The sequence below is a fragment of the Psammomys obesus genome, unplaced genomic scaffold (genome assembly GCF_907164565.1).
Source record: "Psammomys obesus unplaced genomic scaffold, mPsaObe1.curated_primary_1811, whole genome shotgun sequence".
Taxonomy (NCBI): Eukaryota; Metazoa; Chordata; class Mammalia; order Rodentia; family Muridae; genus Psammomys; species Psammomys obesus.
In genome coordinates, this window is record NW_026590859.1 from 5,555,839 (window position 1) to 5,574,480 (window position 18,642).

Sequence of the window (18,642 nt, forward strand, 5' to 3'; positions counted from 1 at the left end):
GATCTGATGTTTATAGATATGTTGTACACAGACTCCTTGGTCTGAATGACTAATTTCCTTTCAGAACACCCAGGGGGTGTACTCAGGAGGTTGTGAATGCTAAGCTCTCTGTCATGAGATACAGTCCCAGCCCTTACTACTCACACTGTGGAGGAGGCCATGGTTTCCAGCCTTCTCATCAACCTTGGTAACTGGGTGTGTAGTATGAGCCCAGTAGAGAAGCCTTGGGTGAGTTGAAGAGCCTGGTGGTTAACCCTGATTGTTACCTTGAAGGGACTGAGTACCAACACAGACACGAACCTCTGAGCATGCCTTCGAGGGATTATCTCGAGTGTTAGCTGAGTTGGGAAGATCCACTGCAACTGCACCGTGCCATGGTTTGGGTGCCCTGGGTTAGACTGAGTTAGAAGGAGAAAGTGAGATGAGTATCAGCATTCACCATTTTCCTCTTCTGTCTGTGGATGCAATGACACCAGTCACACATGTTCTTTCTCTCTCTCCTTGTCTGTGGACACAATGCCACTAGTCACACATGCGCTCTCTCTCTCTCTCTCTCTCTCTCTCTCTCTTCTTGTCTGTGAACACAATGCCCCTAGTTACACACATACATATTCTTGTCTGTGGACATCATGACATTAGTCACCTCTGCTTGTTTTGTCTGTGGATGCTATGATACTTGTCACCCTGCCCTTGATGCCATGCTCTCCCTGCCATGATGACCTTTATCCCCGGGAACCACAGTCAATCATATCCTTCTCCTTAAGCTGCTTTGATATTTTATGGTGGCAAGGAGGGAAACCACTAACACAAGGAGCCTCATTTTCATGACTGTTTGTTCCACAGTAGCCAGGAGGTTAGTGAGAAGCTGCAAGGGCAGGGACATTTGCCATCTAGGACGTTTAATGATTTATTTCCATAAACACCCAACAATAGAAGGTTGTTTCTCCTCAGGTGAATATAGGTCCACCTCTACTGTGTTTAGGAGAGAGCTTCTTCCTTGTTGCTTTAGATGTGTGTGTAACTATCTCAAAAGCATCAGAAAGCCTGATAGGGATGATGGTTTAAGAACAGTCCTGAGGAAGGCCAGAGACTCCCCTGGAAATCAAGTGACCTAGGCCAAACGGGATATGTCTGGGCCTACCCATAGCCCCGAGTTGCCTATCTCTGGGAATTTCTTTTGAGGGGGGCAAAGTCTCCTCCACGTACATAGGCTCTGCTGAATCAGAACCATGGACAGGTTGAGTCAAACATTATCAATAAATCATTTAAAATCTCAAGGTGGAGGGAGCTCAGATCTTATGGGAGAGACTAACCAAACAAAAGCCTCTCTGCTGGTCAGAAATACGTTAGTGAGATTAATACCTAATTAAATGCAAGTCCAAAGCCAAACAGGAAACATGCTCAGTAAGCTGCTGCCACTGTAGAAAATGCTTGGGAAAGGATCGGGTATGGCCATGGCATCAGAAAGCAAGCAGGAAGTGGCAAGAAGCCAGCACAGAAAAGTACGATCAGGCTCTCAGTGATGGGGGCGGGGGTGAGGGGGCAAACACGATGACTCTCTACCTTCTGTGAGTGGCCAAGTTGAGGACAAGGAAAGATGCCTGGGAGGGGTCCCCCCTTTCAGAGCCCCTTGTGTTCTTGACTAGAGACTGTACAGTCTGGTTAAAGAGTCACTATACAGAGCAGGGTTCTCCTTACCTGCCTCTGTAGGAGGGCTGGGGTGAAGCACGGGCCTGCTAAACACTGGCATCCTACAAATACAAAGCGCTTATTCTCATAACAGACCCAATTATTAAATGATGGGAGGGAGGCCATGTGAAATTAAATGTCACCCAAGGTTTTCGCTGTGAGTGTGTGCATGTTCATGTATACGTGTGTGTGTGTGTGTGTGTGTGTGTGTGTGTGTGTGTGTATTCGTGCACATGTGCACAGGTATAGAGATAAGAGCTTAACCTCAGCTCTCTTTCTCCAACTACCATCTACCTCAGTGAGCTAGGCCAGCCAGCCAGGGAGCCCCAGGGCACCTGTCTCTGCCACTGCCTTTTCAGACTTTTGGTTACAAGTATTCATCACTACGCCTGACTTTTCTTTGAGTTTCTGGAACTTGAACACTGGGCTCTGTGTTTACACTTTACAGATGAGCCATCTTCCCAGCCCAAATTTTGTGATCCTAACTCTGATTTCTTTTGGAGACAGGCTGTAAGAGGTTAAAGAAACAGATCCATATTCTTTGCAGGTGTCTTTGGAGTGGGGACGGTACTGGGCAATTCTTGCTTTCGACTGTAGCCTTGTTGGAGAAAGTGGACCAAGGGATGAGGCATGTTCACTCAGAGAGCTTCATTTCCTCAGTTCTTAGGAAGGCACATAGTATAACAGGCTAAATTCAGAGTCCCGTTGTGGCTGGCTTAAGGCTGAAAGTCAGTCTTCTTGTTCATTAAGGACGGAGGGTGATAATAACAGTAACCATTATTATTTTGGCCAAATGGCTGTTATGTATGGTGTCTTGAGCATATTCTCTTATATGACAATTTAACAGTAAAGCAAGCCTGTGTGCTGTCCTGATTAAAGTTACAACTTCAGGAGCAAGACAAGATGAGGGAGAGACAGAGGAAGGAACAGAGGGAGAGAGGCAAGCAAGGAAGGAGGGATGGAGGGACGGAGGGATGGAGAAACAGGGACAGAGCAGAGAAAGGACATAGCTTTTAATCCTGCCTCTGGTTGCCAAGACCTGGTATCTAGTCTTTCTGATGGTGCTGAGGAATTCCTTTAGTCTCCTCCCTGACAAGCAGGAGCAATTCCCTTGGGCACAGTCTAGCTTAATGTGTTCCTCTGTTGAACACAGGCCTGAAATGGTATTGATGATGTGGGTTTCCTCCAGGACACTCAGGACTCATAGCTTGTAAGCAAAACAGAGTTAACACTTATTTCTACTTATGCAGTATGATGTTTTTGTAGTTTTCAGGATAAATTTATTAATAAGCAAATGGGTTTGGTGATACTGAGAGACAGCACCGCTGGTAGGTCCACGCGCTCCTTTTGGTGATGAGTAGCTATTTGGGAGCAGAGGAAGCCCTGAGTGAGTGAAGCCCTCAGTGAGTCTATGCTGTTGGCATGGCTGTGAGCTCCAGGGCTTGGGCTCATGGGAAACTGGCAAAGTCATTCCTCATGTGGGCCAGGCTCAGGCAAAGCCTTGCTCTGTCCATGGGTGAGTGTTGTGTTGATTGATTAGGTATGTACAAAAACTAGGACCGGCAGCTTCCTCCTCTTCCTGGGTGTTTACAGCTTGAGAAGTTTGCACACCCTTCCTAACCCCAGACTTTCTGTACATGTGTCTGTCTGTCCTTTCTTCATTCCCTTGTGCCTCAGTCAGGGTTCCAGGACCCAAGCCAAGTGGGGCGAAGCGTGACCAACCATTTCTTTTGTCTGAAGACCACCCCAGGGTCTCTCTTCTATCAGTACAATTTAAAGCTAGGCACTGTTATCGAAGGAAAGTGCTTTGGGTTAAGATTTATTATTGTCACGTTTCACAAGCTGTAGATTACATAGGCCAATCAAGAGAAGGTAAAATTAACGTGGGGTGTGGTGGCACGAGCCTTTAACCCCAGTATTCTGGAGACAGAGGCAGGGAGATCCCTCCAAATCTAAGTCCAGCCAGGGTGACATAGTAAGGCCCTGTCTCTAACTAAGTAATGAACTAACTAAGTAACTAACTAACTAAAAGGCGCAATGGTGTACTCTTGTGGCTTCCCTTTTCTGGAGCTTGGATCTGCAGGGAGAACTACACCTTCCAATGTGCTGTGTGCTGGGTAAGCCCCTCAAGTCCCGGTCCAAGCATAATGGTGTTTGGAATTAGCTCTTAGAGACTGATGAGTTCCTGTGAGAGGCGCCCTCACAGATGTGACTGGTGCCCATATGAGAGACTAGTCCTTTTCTTCTGTCCCTGCTCCTCTCCTACCTGCTTTGTGAGATACAATGAGAAGACAGCATTTGCAGAGAAGAGAGGTCCCTCACCAGACACAGCAGCTATGGGCACCTTGGCCTTAGACTTAAAGGTCTCCAGCATTGTTTGAAGTACAAGTTGCATGGTCTGTGACATCCTGTTCTGACAAGTGCAAACTAAGGCAATGAAGGAAGGCATGAAGAAGCTAAATTGCTGAGATATCCAAAAGAATGTTACCGTCTCTGTCCATTCCCTTTCAGCTCAGCACCTGTGCTTGGGTAGCTTCGGTGGGGAGCCATAGTACCCTACTGAGGTTTCAATCCATCTGCCTCTGGTGGGAACACTAATGATCCCTTCTGTGTTTTCTTCACAACCTTCCCCCCATCCTCTTCTTGGGGAAGAGTGTTGGTTGGTTAGAAAGCAGCAGCTACCAGTCCACCCTTCCTCCTTCAGCCTTAGGCCCCAAGACCAGACTCTCACACCAGTGAGTCAGAAAGGGTCCTGCAAGGATGAGCTGTAGATTCTCAGTCACCCAGTCACTGGGTACCAGAAACCTTTGAGTGTGTGGGGTGCTTACTGAAAAAATCCTGTCAATGTGGGGAAGTTTCAGGAGAGCTAATTAGTCCCTGTCAGCACAAGTCAGTGAGAAAGAGCCCTGGCAGGCCCCAGCAACTCCATGGTGAGTCATTGCCTTAAGCGAGAGTATGAATATGAATGCAGAATTACCTGGAGCTGCTCATTAGCCAGACATCTCTCCCTGAGGTAAAAGCTAAAGTGCAGGGCTGGGGGCAGAGCTCAGTGTAGAAGGCTTGCTCGGCTTGCATGTGCAAAGCCCTGGGTTCCACCTTCAACTCTGCAAAACCCTGGGACAGCTCGGGAGGGAGGCCCACCAGGTTCTCTCTGAAGCCTATGGGAAGACCACTGTCCTAACTGACTTGCTCATTCACTAAGAAATTTCTGACAGGTGTTGGAGGTATAAGGAGTACGGTTCAGCACAGTCCAACTGGGAAGCATTCAAAATAGACAGCGGCTCTGTAGGGAAAACACCAATTCGGTGTGTAGGTATCTCATGGCTTTGCCTAACAGCCATGTGGTATCAGTTTAGGAAAGGTCTCTTCCTGGAAGGATTCCATTCAGCACGGATGCATGAGAGCATACTGACTGGGTTAAGACTCAGATTCCAGCAGATGACCCTTGGCACTTACCAAGACGATGGGATTTCTAACAGGACTGTGTATGCATTGTTCCCCAAAGCCACCTGCCAATACTTGTGAAATACAAACAGGTATTTCCTAACACCCTCCATTCAGGTTTTACTTCTTACCCCCCCTCCTTTTTTTTTAAACTTATTTTCAGTGTTTGACCCTTCAGAATCTCAGACTCCTAGGAGCTATGTTGACACGGAAATGACTCAACTTTTCTCAATCCAAAAAGTCTTATTTTATACAGTGTTATCTTCTACCTCCACACCAAAAACAGTACAACAATGACAGGAATGAAAAAAAAAAAGTGTTTACAAGGAAAACATTGTTGTTCAATTGAGATAGCAGCTTCTCCGGTAAGTCCTGATCTCATTTCGGCCTCTGTGGGTAAAGGGGAGGGCTTTCCTTTAAGACGGCCAGGATGGAATGCTCACCTTTAATATCAGCACTTGGTGAGGCAGAGGAAGGTGTTGTCTATGAGTTCAAGGCCAGCCTGGTCTACATTTGAGTTCCAGGCCAGGCTACAGTGAGACCCTGTCTCAAAAACAACCTAGAATAAATTGGATGTGATAGCTCACACTCACAGAACTAACAACCTTGGTGAAGTACGGTGTAGAAGACTGACTCAAAGCTGACAGGAGTAGTGACAGAAGCAACAGCACCCTGTAAATCCTCAACTCGCCTCAGCCTCTCACCTGGGTCCCTTGATCACCCTTCGCTCCTGATGATAGATCCACCCAGTGAGTCAACACACACTTGGAACTTAAATGCCTTAAAAGTGGCATCGAGGCTTCTACAGATGCGGAGTACTGCTTTACCCCGCACAGGCCAAGAGAGCTGTGGTCAGCACTCTGTAATCCAGCATCTTGGAGTGTTTACTGCGATCCAAAGCATCCATGCCAGGTTCTGCTACCCGAGACCAGGTGACTGAGAACTGAGGGATCATTGACAACTTCATACTTGCTTGTGAAGCTAAAGAGAAACCAAAACCAAAAACAAAGGGAGGGCTCTGCAGGACCTGGAATTTTCTGATAGAATTCTGCTTCTAATTGTTTTTTTACTGGCATAAGCCACAATACTTTCCCAAACCTTCCAGGTAGAAGTGCTTTCAAATTATTTTGGGGGCTGCAAAGAGAGCTCTGAAGGTAAGAGTGATTGCTGTACTTGCAACAGATTCGAGTTTGGTTTCTCGTACCCACGCTGGCAGCTTACAAGTGCCTGTAACTATAGCCCAAGTGGATCAAACGCCCTCTACTGGCCTCCACAGGCACTTGTTCTCACATGTACATACACAAACAGACACACATTCGTAGAGTTAAAAACAAGACTGTTACAAAGTTTGTCTGTAGTTGGCTCTGCAACCACTCCAGCATTATTCAGTTAGCCATCTTACCGTAAGACAATATTTCCATGGAAACTTATTCATATGTAAGTGCAATAGCTAAACAAATGCTATAAACAGCCTCCCATGTATTTAGATTAGGTCTTGCCACCAAGTAGTTGGCACCTAACCAAGGGAACACTTTTGCTTTTAGGAGAGATTTTAGATTTGTAATTACAAACAATAAATTTGGATTTCTGTTTGTGTATTTCTCCAATTCAAGAGCTGGCTTACATTTTCAGCACCAACTTCCTCAGGTGACTTGTGTAGATACAATGTTGACTTGAGGTATTCTTTTCATGCATAAAATGTTACCTCTAATCAAATCATCATGCTTATTTGTGTCTGTCATCCTCCTCGTAGTTATACTGATTTTGATTCTCCTGCCTCAACCTCTGGAGTTCTGGGATTACAAGCAAGCACCGCCATGCTGTGCTACTGCAGTGCTAGGTCAGAACCTGGGGAGTCTTGCCTGCTCGGCAGCCACTCTGCCAACTGAGCTACAGCCCTTTGATAGGCTTTTCAGGCATAGTCTTTTTTCTGTGAAGATTTTTATTGATATTTGCCTGACCTTCAGGAGTTATCCATCAACAAGCTTCTTAGAGCTTCCAGCAGGAGAAACTAGTCTGGCTAAAGTAGAGGAGACACAATGGGAGCCTATGGAACTAAAGACACAGTGGGAGAGCAGTGCCTGACAACAGCGTGGAAGAGAGACCTAGTTCTATCAAGACTTCTGACCTCTGCCTTTGAAAATTCCCAGGGGCTGGGTGAAACCAGTCCCCGTGTCAGTGTGGGGCTGCATGTGATCCCGTGGGCACCACTTGTCTGGAGGACAGCGGGACACGTCAGACCCATCCTGCTCAGGAAATGGCATCGCTGCTGCGGGAACGGTACCTGCAGATCCAATGGCAAAACAAGGCCTCCCAAACAGTCTTTTAGGTTTCCAAATATTTTCTGAACATCCTTCCTAATTCCTAGTCTTTAAAGGGCGGTGTGAAGCCTTTTAAACACTGCTGACTGATGGGTGAATTGGTTTTCAGCTTACTCTATTTCTGTAGGCAGGTTTTGGCTCTTCTCAACATCCTGAGCATAGTGACTATCAGTGTTTGCCGCTACGCTCTATTTTGACCTGCTGCAACACATGAGTTTTTTCCCTAAGGATGGCTTAGGGAATACATCTAGCCAAGGCTACACAGGTGAAAGGAAGCCTAATGTTGGAAACCATATCAGTGATCAACCATCCATCTGCAACTCACAAAAAAACCAAGTATATGTACCAAGGACCAAGAAAATGAAGAGGGTGAATGAAGAGTCTTCCTTTGCTCATCAACTGCTTAGAAAACAATTAAAGGCTATTACAGCCTTCTGTAAAACTATATATCATTAAGTGGCTTTTGGAATCGTGAGGAACACTGTAGGAGGAATCTCTGATGTGAGCACACCACCTCAGCTTGAAGTTTGAACACACAGAGTTCTTACCTGGTACTCATATTCAGTGAAAGGCAGTAACTCTGAATCCACAAAGGAGCTTGAGCTTCCGTTGTAGGTCAACAATGGACTGGACTTTCTGGGCCAAGTTGTTATTTGTCTTCTGTACAATTCAAAGCTTATGATTTTTCCATTTGGCTGGAGTGGTCCTGCCCACCACACAGCTACCACGGGCTGGAATCCCCCTGCAGCCGTCTGCACCTCCAGATGCGGGGCCGGTTGCATCAGAGGTGGGATTTCTCTAGTCTGGGTAGATGCCCACTCGCTGGAGGCACATCCGAGGCCAGTGCAAGCTTGGATGCGCATTTCATACCTACAGGAGACAAGGCAGGATCACAAATGATTCTTAGGTCTGTCTGGGACAATTTTATTTTAAGGAGTACATGTTTTCAGAAGGAAAAAAAAGAGTTTACATTTATTTGTATGGTCAGCTAGCTTTCAGATAATAACAAAGTCATTTTTATGAGAAGTTCTGAACATTTCGATCTTCCAATTTTCAAACACAAAGAAAAGACCTTCATCTGTCTGGTGAGTGTCAGCTCTTGCCTAAAAGGAGATGCATGGAGTAAAGAAACTCCTGGTCTCTCTAGCGTGAAAATTCTTGCAGCCTTGCGCATGTCCCAGACGGAGTCTCCCTCTCTGTGCAGCCAGGGCCAAGCCATTCCCTGGGAATGCCTTCGGATTATGAAGGGGCAATGCCAAGTTACTGTCTCCATGGTAATGAATCTTCTCACCTGATACCTGACATCTTAAAACAGGATTCCTTACCTCACACGAAGACCTCTGGGGGGCAAAGTTAACCCCCTACACACTAGATTATCCATCACACAGACACCTTATCACTACCCAGTCAAGCTCTGCTAATCAATTATGTTTTGCCTTATAGCTTGTATCTACCTCTCTGAAAGGTTGGATTTCCATAGCAGAGCCTTTTGCAACACAAAGGCCCTTGGTTAGTGCTGAGTGCCTCTGGCTGCCAGGAGCCCCGTGGACTTCATGACACACCAATGTTCTCTCAAGCAAGGCGCTACTTTTATCCCTCTGAAAGCCTCTGGATCCGGTTGTTTCTGCTCTTTTTCTACTTCCTTTCCTTCTGTCCCTGTGTTCTGCTCTTGCTTGCTTTCTGTTTTGCATGTTTGCCTTCTTAATTATGCTTTTCATTTCCTTTGTGACTCTGTGATTGTTAGTGTGAGCTGTCAGCTTGACAGGATCTGGAAACACCTAAGTGAAGAGCCTCTGGGCACACCTTCGAGGGATCATTAGCTTCTGGGCATGCCTATTCGGGATTGTGTTGAGCTCACTGAGGTGGGAAGAGTAGGTAGTATCATTTCCTGGGTTTGGGTTCCCAGACTCAACATAAAAGGGAGAGTGAGTTGGGCACTGGTTCACCTCTCACTCTGCTACTTGGCTCTGGATGCCATGTGACCAGCTGCCCTCAGCTCCTGCTGCCATGACATCTTCATCTGTAAACCCACAGAAGCCCCTCCCCCACTAAGTTGCTTTTGTCAGGGTATTTTATCACAGCAAAGGAAAATGTGACTAAAATAGACTTCCATTCATCCCCTTCTTCCTTCCCAATTTCATTCATTCTTTCACTCTCCCTCCTCTCCCCCCTCCCTCACGCATCTGCCGTGTGTGCCGTCAGTTGCTCCGTGAGCAGACCCACCATTGTGTATGGTGGGCCAGACTGATAAGCAAAGCTGTTGGGTCAGTTTTGATTTTGCACACAGGAAAGCTTTTTCTGGATTATCTGTGGCTAGTTTTAAAGTCCTGGGTCAAGTGAGGGGTGGTGCACCTGGCTTGGCAGAATGCTTACTTAACGAACAGGGCCTAGCACTGCTTCAGCTGAGCAGGGCTGTCCAAGCCTGTAATCTCTGCATGGAGGAGGACCAGACATGCAAGGCCAACCCAGGCTACATGAGACAGCATCTTAAACAAAACAATAAAGCTGTTAGTGGCACAAGCCTGTAATTCTAGTACTTGGAAGATGGAGGCAAAGGGATGGATCAGGAGTTGAAGATCATCTTTGTTGATATAATGAGTTTTGTCCATAGTGAGCTACCTGAGACCCTTTCTTAAAAGCAAAAGCAACAACAAAATCAAATAAAGTCCTGGGTCACTTTCTCTCTGGTTCTAGAAGATTGTCAAACTGCTTCTGACTGACCAGCCTGGGTGCTCAAAGATAGACACACTCATTTTCCCAGTGTCTAGTAAATATTAATATGATTTCAAACTCACAAAAACAAAAAGGACAAGAAATCAACAGATACAGCTTTGATACTCTGCTGTATTTCACCGTGTCGGAGCTTTAACTGTTAAAGAGAACCCTGTCTCTCCATGCATACATAAGTGTCCTTACTAGGATCACCACATTAGTCTTTTTATATATTTATTTTCTCTAGAAAGGGTGTTACTTTGATGTCTGGGAAGCCATTTTCTCTAGAAATCCTTTTAGATATCAGGGCTCAAAGGGGCGGGGGGGTAAGATGGAAATGATTTTGATTCTTGTGTTGCAGTCACGAGGAAGCTCTGACAAAATGCAGGGTTCCTCACCAACATGGGCTCTTTAAGTGTCCTCAGTAGCGTGAGATAAAAGCCAACTCACATAGCATGTAGATTAGCTGTGCAGAATACCTGAAGAGCTTTTAATTACTGTTTAATATTTAATAGGATGCTAAATAATTGCCCTGAGTAGATGCATAAGACCATGACTGCTTCATTCAAACAGCACTATACACCAGAGATGGCCAGGGCCGTGTTTAATCTACACACCAGGACATCATAGTTATAGCCTGTTTACCTGTGCTGGCTGGACAGCAACACTTCAAAAGAACTTCTAAAAGTGATTCTGTTCATTTTACTAAATTTCACACACACACACACACACACACACACACACACAGCATGTGGGGATGCAGGGAGCTGAAGTGGGACGGGGGAAACGTTCAGAGCGTCTGAAGCTGTAGGAAGTGTGTTGGTGTAGAACACCTTGCACGTCACAGAAGCGGGATCTAGAACAGCACCTACCAACAAAGTGTTGTCATCTGAGCAGTCATGAGTTCAAGACTGAGGGAGTTCTGCAGCGGACGCAGAGCTCAAAGACTCCGCTGTCCAGGGAGAGATGCTCGATTTGAATACTGAAGGACTAGCTCCTAGACAAATGCTCATACAGTATGTTTCTGGCCGGTGCTTTTTAGGGGTGTGTGTGTGTGTGTGTTTGGAAGCTAGAGTAAAGCCACATTACTTTTTGAAAACAGGGTCTCTCCCTCAATCTGGAGCTCCCTGACTTGACTAGTCTGGCTGGCTGGTACCCTGATGGCCTCGGCTCCACCCGCCATGTGCCTACCAACGTGAGGTCATAGGAACAAGCCAATCTGTTTACGTGTGTGCCGTCGGGTTTGGCTCACGGGTGCTTTGCCCATGGAGCTATCTCTCTAGCCCTCCTTCCCACCCTAGGTGTTCAGGTCCTGCAACTCAGTTGAGGGGGATTACCCTCACCTCCTCACGATCTACTCCAGATGACAAAGTGCTCACATTTCTGGAAAGCTGGAATGAAAAAATCACAAGCAAGAGGTTTATTCTCCAGAGGCTGGGCAAGCCGGAGGACGGGAGGAACCAACCTCATGCATCTTGCTTTGGGAGCCTCACTGGCATGGACAGACTACCATGGAAAGGACAATATCTTGCTTCCAGAAAACCCAGCCTGGCTACTTACCTATGGAACGGCTTCAGGTGCTTTACTGTGAGTGACCGAGTACCAAAAGCAGTATGCGTTGTATTGACGTACACGGTTCTGATTTCTCTTTCAAACGGCTCTCGGATGAAGAGGGTGTAGTTGATAATCTCGCCGTTTGCCCTCGCTGGAGAGTCCCAGTGCACCGCGATCTCAGGGGCATCCCCAGCGTGCAATTTTGGAGGCTCTAGCCCCGAGGGGGCTGAGGAGCTGGTGTGATCCTTGACAGGCGGGCTCAGGACACTTCCCCGGCTGTTAGTGGCAGTCACCGAGTAGCTGTGTTCCACGCCAGGAGTGAGGGTGAAATCGTGGTAGCGCGTTTCCAGCCCTGTATACACCATGGCACCGTCTCTCCGAAGCTCGTAACTTCTGATCTGGCCATGTGGGTTTCTCGGGGGTTTCCATGTAACTTCTATTGATTCTGAGCCTGTGACGTGCACTGTTGGGGGGTCCGTGTTCTCTGGCGGGGCCTCCATGGTCCGGGTAGATGCAGTTCCACTTGCCGTGCATCCTCCGTTTGTGCAGGCCACGAGGGAGAGGTTGTACTGAGTGAAAGGCTGCAGGTCGGAAACCAGCAAGGACAGGCCCTGCCCAGCCGGGTACTCCCGACCATCACCTCTAAGCGAATAGTTAGCAATCTTCCCATTTGGGATCGATGGCGGAGACCAAGACACGTTTATCTGGTGGGCACTGATGGCCCAAAGCACTGGAGGGCTGACTCCCGACGGAGGCGCCTCTGGGGTTGTGACGTTGTTGGGCTCGCTGGTGCAGCAGCCACCGCTCGTGCAGGCGAGGACGGCGTAGCTGTAAGTCGAAAACGGAAGCAGCTGGCTGTCGGTGTAGCTGAAGGTGCTGCCACTGAAACTGGGAGGACGGACCACACCATTCCTCTCCAGTCTATAGGACTGGATGATGCCATTAGGGTGTTGGGGTGGAAACCAGGAGATCAGCACTTGGGGGGGATCCGCAGACACACAGGATACCTGCGGCGGAGAGAGGCCTTCGGGGGGTGCTTGCCATGTCCTTACCATACTCCAAGAGCTACAGCTGTGGCCCGCAGAGTTCCACGCGCAGATTCTGTAGGCGTACAGCCTCCATGGCTGCAGACCCGTGTCATTATACGCCCACACCATGCCTTCCGTGTTGTACTCCGTGAAAACAGTGTTCTCATCTGCCTGCATCGTCTCATTCCCCCAACCCTCTCCCTCCAAGTCTCTCCGAATCACTTCATAACGGATTATCTTCCCATTTGGCTTAGCTGGCTGAGACCATTGCATTCTCGCGTTGGTGGGCTCCACCGCCTGGATGGTGGGAGCCGGCTGAGACTCTGGAGGGGCTTCCCCCGTCCAGAGAGGCTGGGGCGCTGAGTGAGCACAGCCTGCTGCTGTGCAGGCCTCCAGGGTCAGGGTGTAGAGAGTGAAGGGGGCCAGGCGCCTGAAGAGAAACTGTCGCCCCGGGCCGGAGTACTCCAGGAGCCCATCGCTGAAGATGTTGTATGCCTGCAGGATGAAGACACGAGGATGTGAGTAGCGTGAGGTCCTTGGCGCAGCTGCTTCGCCTCTGGAAAACATCCACAGGCTTCCCTGATTCCAGTGGTCCTAACCCATCGGCATTCGGATGCTGACTTCAGAAGTGGGGTGCGCCACGGTTAACGTAATGCCGACAGAAAACGTTTTAAAAGGTTGCATAAAAATCTAAGCACTGACCCAAACCTCCAGCTATGGAACGCTATGGCTCACACAGCTCCCATGAGGGTTGACCCGCAGGAAGAACATCCAGGTCCCCTATTCATACACATCTCATCCTCCCGATCACATCCTGACTAGGGCACGTGGGCTTTATCTGAACAATCTGTTCTTCCTTCGAACTTTCTGTGAAGTGGAATTATACTGCTAGCCACCCTTCTTATAGGATATGAGGGTTGAAAATGCGCAGCTACATCTGTATGTATGAGGCTGTGTGTAGGCTCACATCACCTTATACAAATGGATACCAGTATAGGCACCAGGACATATGTAATACAAGGACACACACTTACATAGTGTTAACGATAGCATGGGGGAGAGAAATGCTTTGTTTTCCCTTTGAAGTCACTGAAGAATTGATTGCCTATTTGGTGGTGTTTGCCTTTGGTCCAGGCAAGACCATCTGTGCTCATCACGCCTAGAGTCTTAACCTCTGTAGCAATCATTTGTAATTACACGGAGCTGACAAATAGTAGCTGGCTGGTCCATAAATCTCTATTAGGCAATTATCAAATGGTAACCCTATTTTTTCCCCTTTGTATTTGCTCTCTCATTGTCCAAAGTAATTATTTTATATCTTATCCTCTTCCCATTAACTGCCAACATGCTTTTCTCTCCTCCAGAGTTGGTCACTGACACCCCCCCCCCCCATTGAGAAGCAGATCAAGCTAGAAAGGTGGCTCTCATTTTACATGTTATTGCCCTTACATTCTTGTGAATCCTGTTGGTCTCTGACTTACAGTTTCTCGGCTTCCGGGTTTTAGCTACAGCCTGGTGAGAAGACATACCGAGACAGCCGTTTTCTTAACTTTCAGTTTGGTGTTCAACAAATTACTCAGCTAACATGTTATCAGGAAGCAGTCTTTGTAGGAGGTTATTTTGGTCCACTGTAGGCTAATTTAAGTGGTCAGAAAATACAGTGGGTGAAGCTATGATACTCTGAGGTTACTGTGTTTAGGATACATTTTCAGTTTAATAATGTTTTCAGCTAGTGATGGGTTTGTTTGGATGTAGTCCGGGGCAGGCTGGAGAGTATCTGTGGCAATCTTGGCTTCTGTCACCATGACTGAAGTACCTATGCCCAATTAAAGGCCGCTCAGGCCATCAATCCCTCTCCTTTCCTAAGGACTTCACGATTTTGCAATTATTCATGCCATCTCCTCCATCACCAGTTCCCCTCTCTGGCTCTTTCTATTAGTGTTTAAGCATGCTCTAGCATCTCATTGATTTCTCCATAAGGCTCACTACCTCAAACTCCTGGCTCCTGCCCATTTCTCCACTGTCCCCCTTCCTAAGCTTCTCCAGTGAGGCCCCATCTTCTTTCTTGGTCACCATCGTCTCCTTGAGCCATGCCACTCAGGGGTGCTTCTCCAGCGTGTGGTCTTCCTGCCAGGGCAGCAGTGACCTTGCCCAGTCCAGGCCGCTTCTCCACTGTCATGTCACTGGTCATCTCAGCAGCATCCAGCGTCTTCGCTCTTCACTCTTGGGGTGCCCTCCTCACTTAGCCTTCCCTCAACACCCTTTGTCTCATTTTATTCTCCTCTGGCTACTCTTCCTCTTCATGACCTCCTAATTCCTTGTGCCCTAGGGCTTGACTCCATGATCTTTTCCTCATCGCTAGCTACAGTTTCTCCATGGAAATTCTCTCTACCACCATGGCTGTCTGCTAACAGATTGCATATACATACCTCAGCAATGGCCTCTTGTGGAGTTCTGAACTTGGACCTCTGACTATCTGCTTACCCCTCAAGCCTGTTCCTTCTCCAACTTTCCCTTCCCAATTAGCTGACACCTCAAGGTCAGAGCCCAGACGCCAGTCTGGGGAGTCACCACTTTTCTTTCCTTCAGGCTGCATATGTGGGCCATTAATAGAAACACGCTTTCTACTCTCTACGTACATTTCTGACACCCCATATTTCCTGACTTCACGATTTCCACTCCGATTTGAACCATCTCATTTGAATTCTACCCCACACCCTCCAACAGGCTCTAAACTCCCCTCGTCTCTCATAGGTCATGAGTGTACAGCCAGAGTGTGAAATCCGATTGCGGTGTTCCTTTGCTTAGAGCCTTTGGTAGTGTTTCATTGAACCCTGAACAATCTCTCCTTGCTCCTTGTCACAGCCCACAAGGTTGGGCCCACCCTGGTGCCATCTTTTCCTCCTTCCCAGTACTTTATCCACACAAGCTTTCTTCTGTTTTCTTGAGTACACCAAGGTCATGCCTGCCTTCAGGCCTTGAATTTGCTGTTCATTTTGTCTGGAACATTTTGCCCCCATATCTTCACATGACTGCCTCTGTCTTGTCATTCAGGGCTCAGCTCAAATGTCAACTCAATTCAAATGATTATCCATTTTAAAATAGCCTGAGCAGGCATAATTACATGACTCTATTTAATTTTCTTTATAGCATTCATGGCTCTCTGAAATTCCCTTGCTTGTTTATTTACCAGCTTACTGTTTGTGCCTCTGTCCGTCTCTGATTCAACACTCTCCCCTGCATTTATTCATACCCATGCAGGAGCCTTGACAGCAGAGGCTTTTTCTGTCTTGTTCACTCTTGAATAAGTGCACAGCACTTAGTAGAAGCTCAATAAATATTTGGTGAAATGCAGATGAAGGAAAGGGAGTCAATATTCTGATTGTCAATCATGTTCAGGAGAAGCAGTCACTGGGAGGAGGAATAAACACAGAAAGAGCTTTGATGGGTGAAGGGGCAAGTTCTGTCACTGGGGAGGGCCTGAGAGCCAAGATTCAGGATTTAAGGTTGGGAATTTGGGTCTCTTGCCCTGGAGGGGAGTTGTCTGATGTCTGCTGGTGGGAAGTGGCTTGCTCCTGAGTGTCTGTTGTTGGCTGCAGGGTCTCCAGCTAGGCAGAGAGGCGGCCTAAGCAAAGGCTCAGGATTTGGAGCTGGTTCCAGAGAACCCTGGCTATAGCTGTTATCTCCTGTCTCATTCTTCTTCCGGGGCCCGGCGGAGTTGAAGTTTAGTCTCAGCTGTTTCATGTGAAATCGACACGGGCATCTCTGTGATCTGGGGAAAAGCGATAGGAGCCGGTAGTGGATGCAGCAGCTGGGACTCTGCCATCCTGTCCCATGGAAGGACCACAGTGGAAAAGCCAGAGGAGAGAACTGATGAGGGAGTGGCTGCCAACCTCAGGAGGAATGTCAACAAGATGAGGTAGGTCTACCTCATGTGGGTAAGCGTCCAATGTTTCAAAATGTGGGCAGTTTATGCAAATCCTGTCTCCCCCAGCTTGGCAAGGCCAGGCTTCCCATGCGACATTTTAAAGGCTGTATTTTCAGGGCTACATGTGGAGGTCGAGAGGTTAGTAGACAGGTGTGTCTTAGTGAATCTTAGCAGAGTGTGAATTAGGTAAGGCTCAAGGAAGTTCCTAAAATAAGGCAGCTCTGGGCACAGTGAGGTCAGGGCCATTCAGAGTTCGAGCTTTTGGGAGTCCTTGACTTCAAATCCTACCTCATCTTTGGCAATACTGCCTGAAGCATCTACTTAACCTGTATGAGCCTCATGAAGTTAGCGGGTCCTGCCTACTGAGGTTAATGTGTGGATTAAATGAGGTGATCTCGGCACACTGCTGGGCCCCCAGCAGCCCTCCTCCCCCAGCTACTCTGCCCTGATCTAGGATGAAGCGCCCAGAGGAGCCATCAAGGAGAATTAACCCAGCGGTGAAGCCGGCTTTCCCACAGAGATCTGATGGCACGTCAGGGTTCATCTGTCTATCCGGAGGGTGACCGGTATGACTTCCCATGCGGGGTGGCCTTTACCTCGATCACACCATTGGTTTTCACCGGCTCTGACCACTGCAGCAGCAAAGCTCGGCCGTTCTCTCTCTGCTCCGCTGTGAAGTTCTTCAGTCCACTTGGGGAAGATTCTAAAGTTGTAATCAGGGCCCAGGGGCTTGACACTTCTCCCGCCCTGTTCACAGCCACCACGCCGACTTGGTATGTCGTGAATGGTTCTAACCCAAAAAGATGGGCGTGATGGCTCGTTCCCTGGAAGAAAGTCTGCAGGTCAGGCATCGTTTAGAAGCTGATGGATGGTTCTTCCCTGAGCTGCACGGCCATGTCGGGACACATAGCAACAAGAGCATAGACGTACAGCAAAGGTTCCACCAGCCTGGAGAAGAGGGTAGCTGTTCTCTCTGCTTGCTCTTGTGGACATTCTGAACATAGCAATGAATGAACAGGTTCTCAACCTGGGGGTCATGACCCCTTTGGGAGTCTAACGAGCCCTTTCATAGGGGTCACCTATCAGATATCCTGTATATCGAATATTTACATTACGATTTAGAATCTTGGCAAAATTACAGTCATGAAGTGGCAACAAAGTATTGTTATGGCTGGGGATCACCACAACCTAAGTTGCTGTATTAAAGAGTCACAGCTTCGGAAGGCTGAGAACCACTGCAGTAATGTATGGTTTCAGAGAGGTGGAAAAGTTGAGTCGGATGGAGTCTTTGGATCTTCAGAGCTCAAAACCTACAGCTTGTGGCACCCATGATGAGAACTGAAGTTGGCGTAATGAATTATCGGTAGCCCCAAGTTGCATGCAAGCAACTGGAAGTGCTGTCAGGTTAATGGGAAGTCTTTGTGAGAACTGGTAGGGACAACCCTAACCCTCCAATCCACCCCCCTGCCTCCCAGCCTCTCTCTCTCACTGTCCTGGTGTGCATTTATATCTTACAAATTTGATAAGACAAACACAAGAAAACAGCAATGAGTTCATTGAACTATAAACGTACAAACACCCCTGGAGAAGTCCGCTATCAATGTAAATGTGGAATTATTCCTGTTTGTTAGAAGCAGCGTAACTAAAACCATGAAATGCGCCTGAAGTGATTGTTATCTAGGCCTGTGTTGATCTCAAAGAAAAAAGGGATAGCACAATTACTTTTTGTTTGTTTGTTTGTTTGTTTCTTGCTCACAGAGAGACATTTAACATATTTTGCATAACTTAACTGGAGCTAAGAACCTTAGCATTCTGAGAGGCCCTGGGGTGCTCTTGCCCATCTGGGCTGAACGGATATGTCTGTTTAGGGTAGGAATTATGCCTGCAACAGGGGGTAGCAACATATGCGCGCGCGCACGCACACACACACACACACACACACACACACACACACACACACACACAC

The 18,642-nt window shown here is 47.6% G+C and overlaps 1 protein-coding gene across 1 annotated transcript in view; it reads right to left on the reverse strand.

Annotated features, from left to right (window-relative positions):
* Ush2a (usherin) overlaps positions 1 to 18,642 on the reverse strand; it is a 665,632-nt gene that overhangs the window by 34,695 nt on the left and 612,295 nt on the right. Inside the window, exons 61-63 of the mRNA XM_055609194.1 lie at positions 17,273 to 17,500; positions 11,727 to 13,243; positions 8,003 to 8,324 (exon numbers count right to left, since the gene is read on the reverse strand). Coding sequence (XP_055465169.1) covers positions 8,003 to 8,324; positions 11,727 to 13,243; positions 17,273 to 17,500 — 2,067 coding nt within the window. The remainder of the gene's footprint in view (positions 1 to 8,002; positions 8,325 to 11,726; positions 13,244 to 17,272; positions 17,501 to 18,642) is intronic.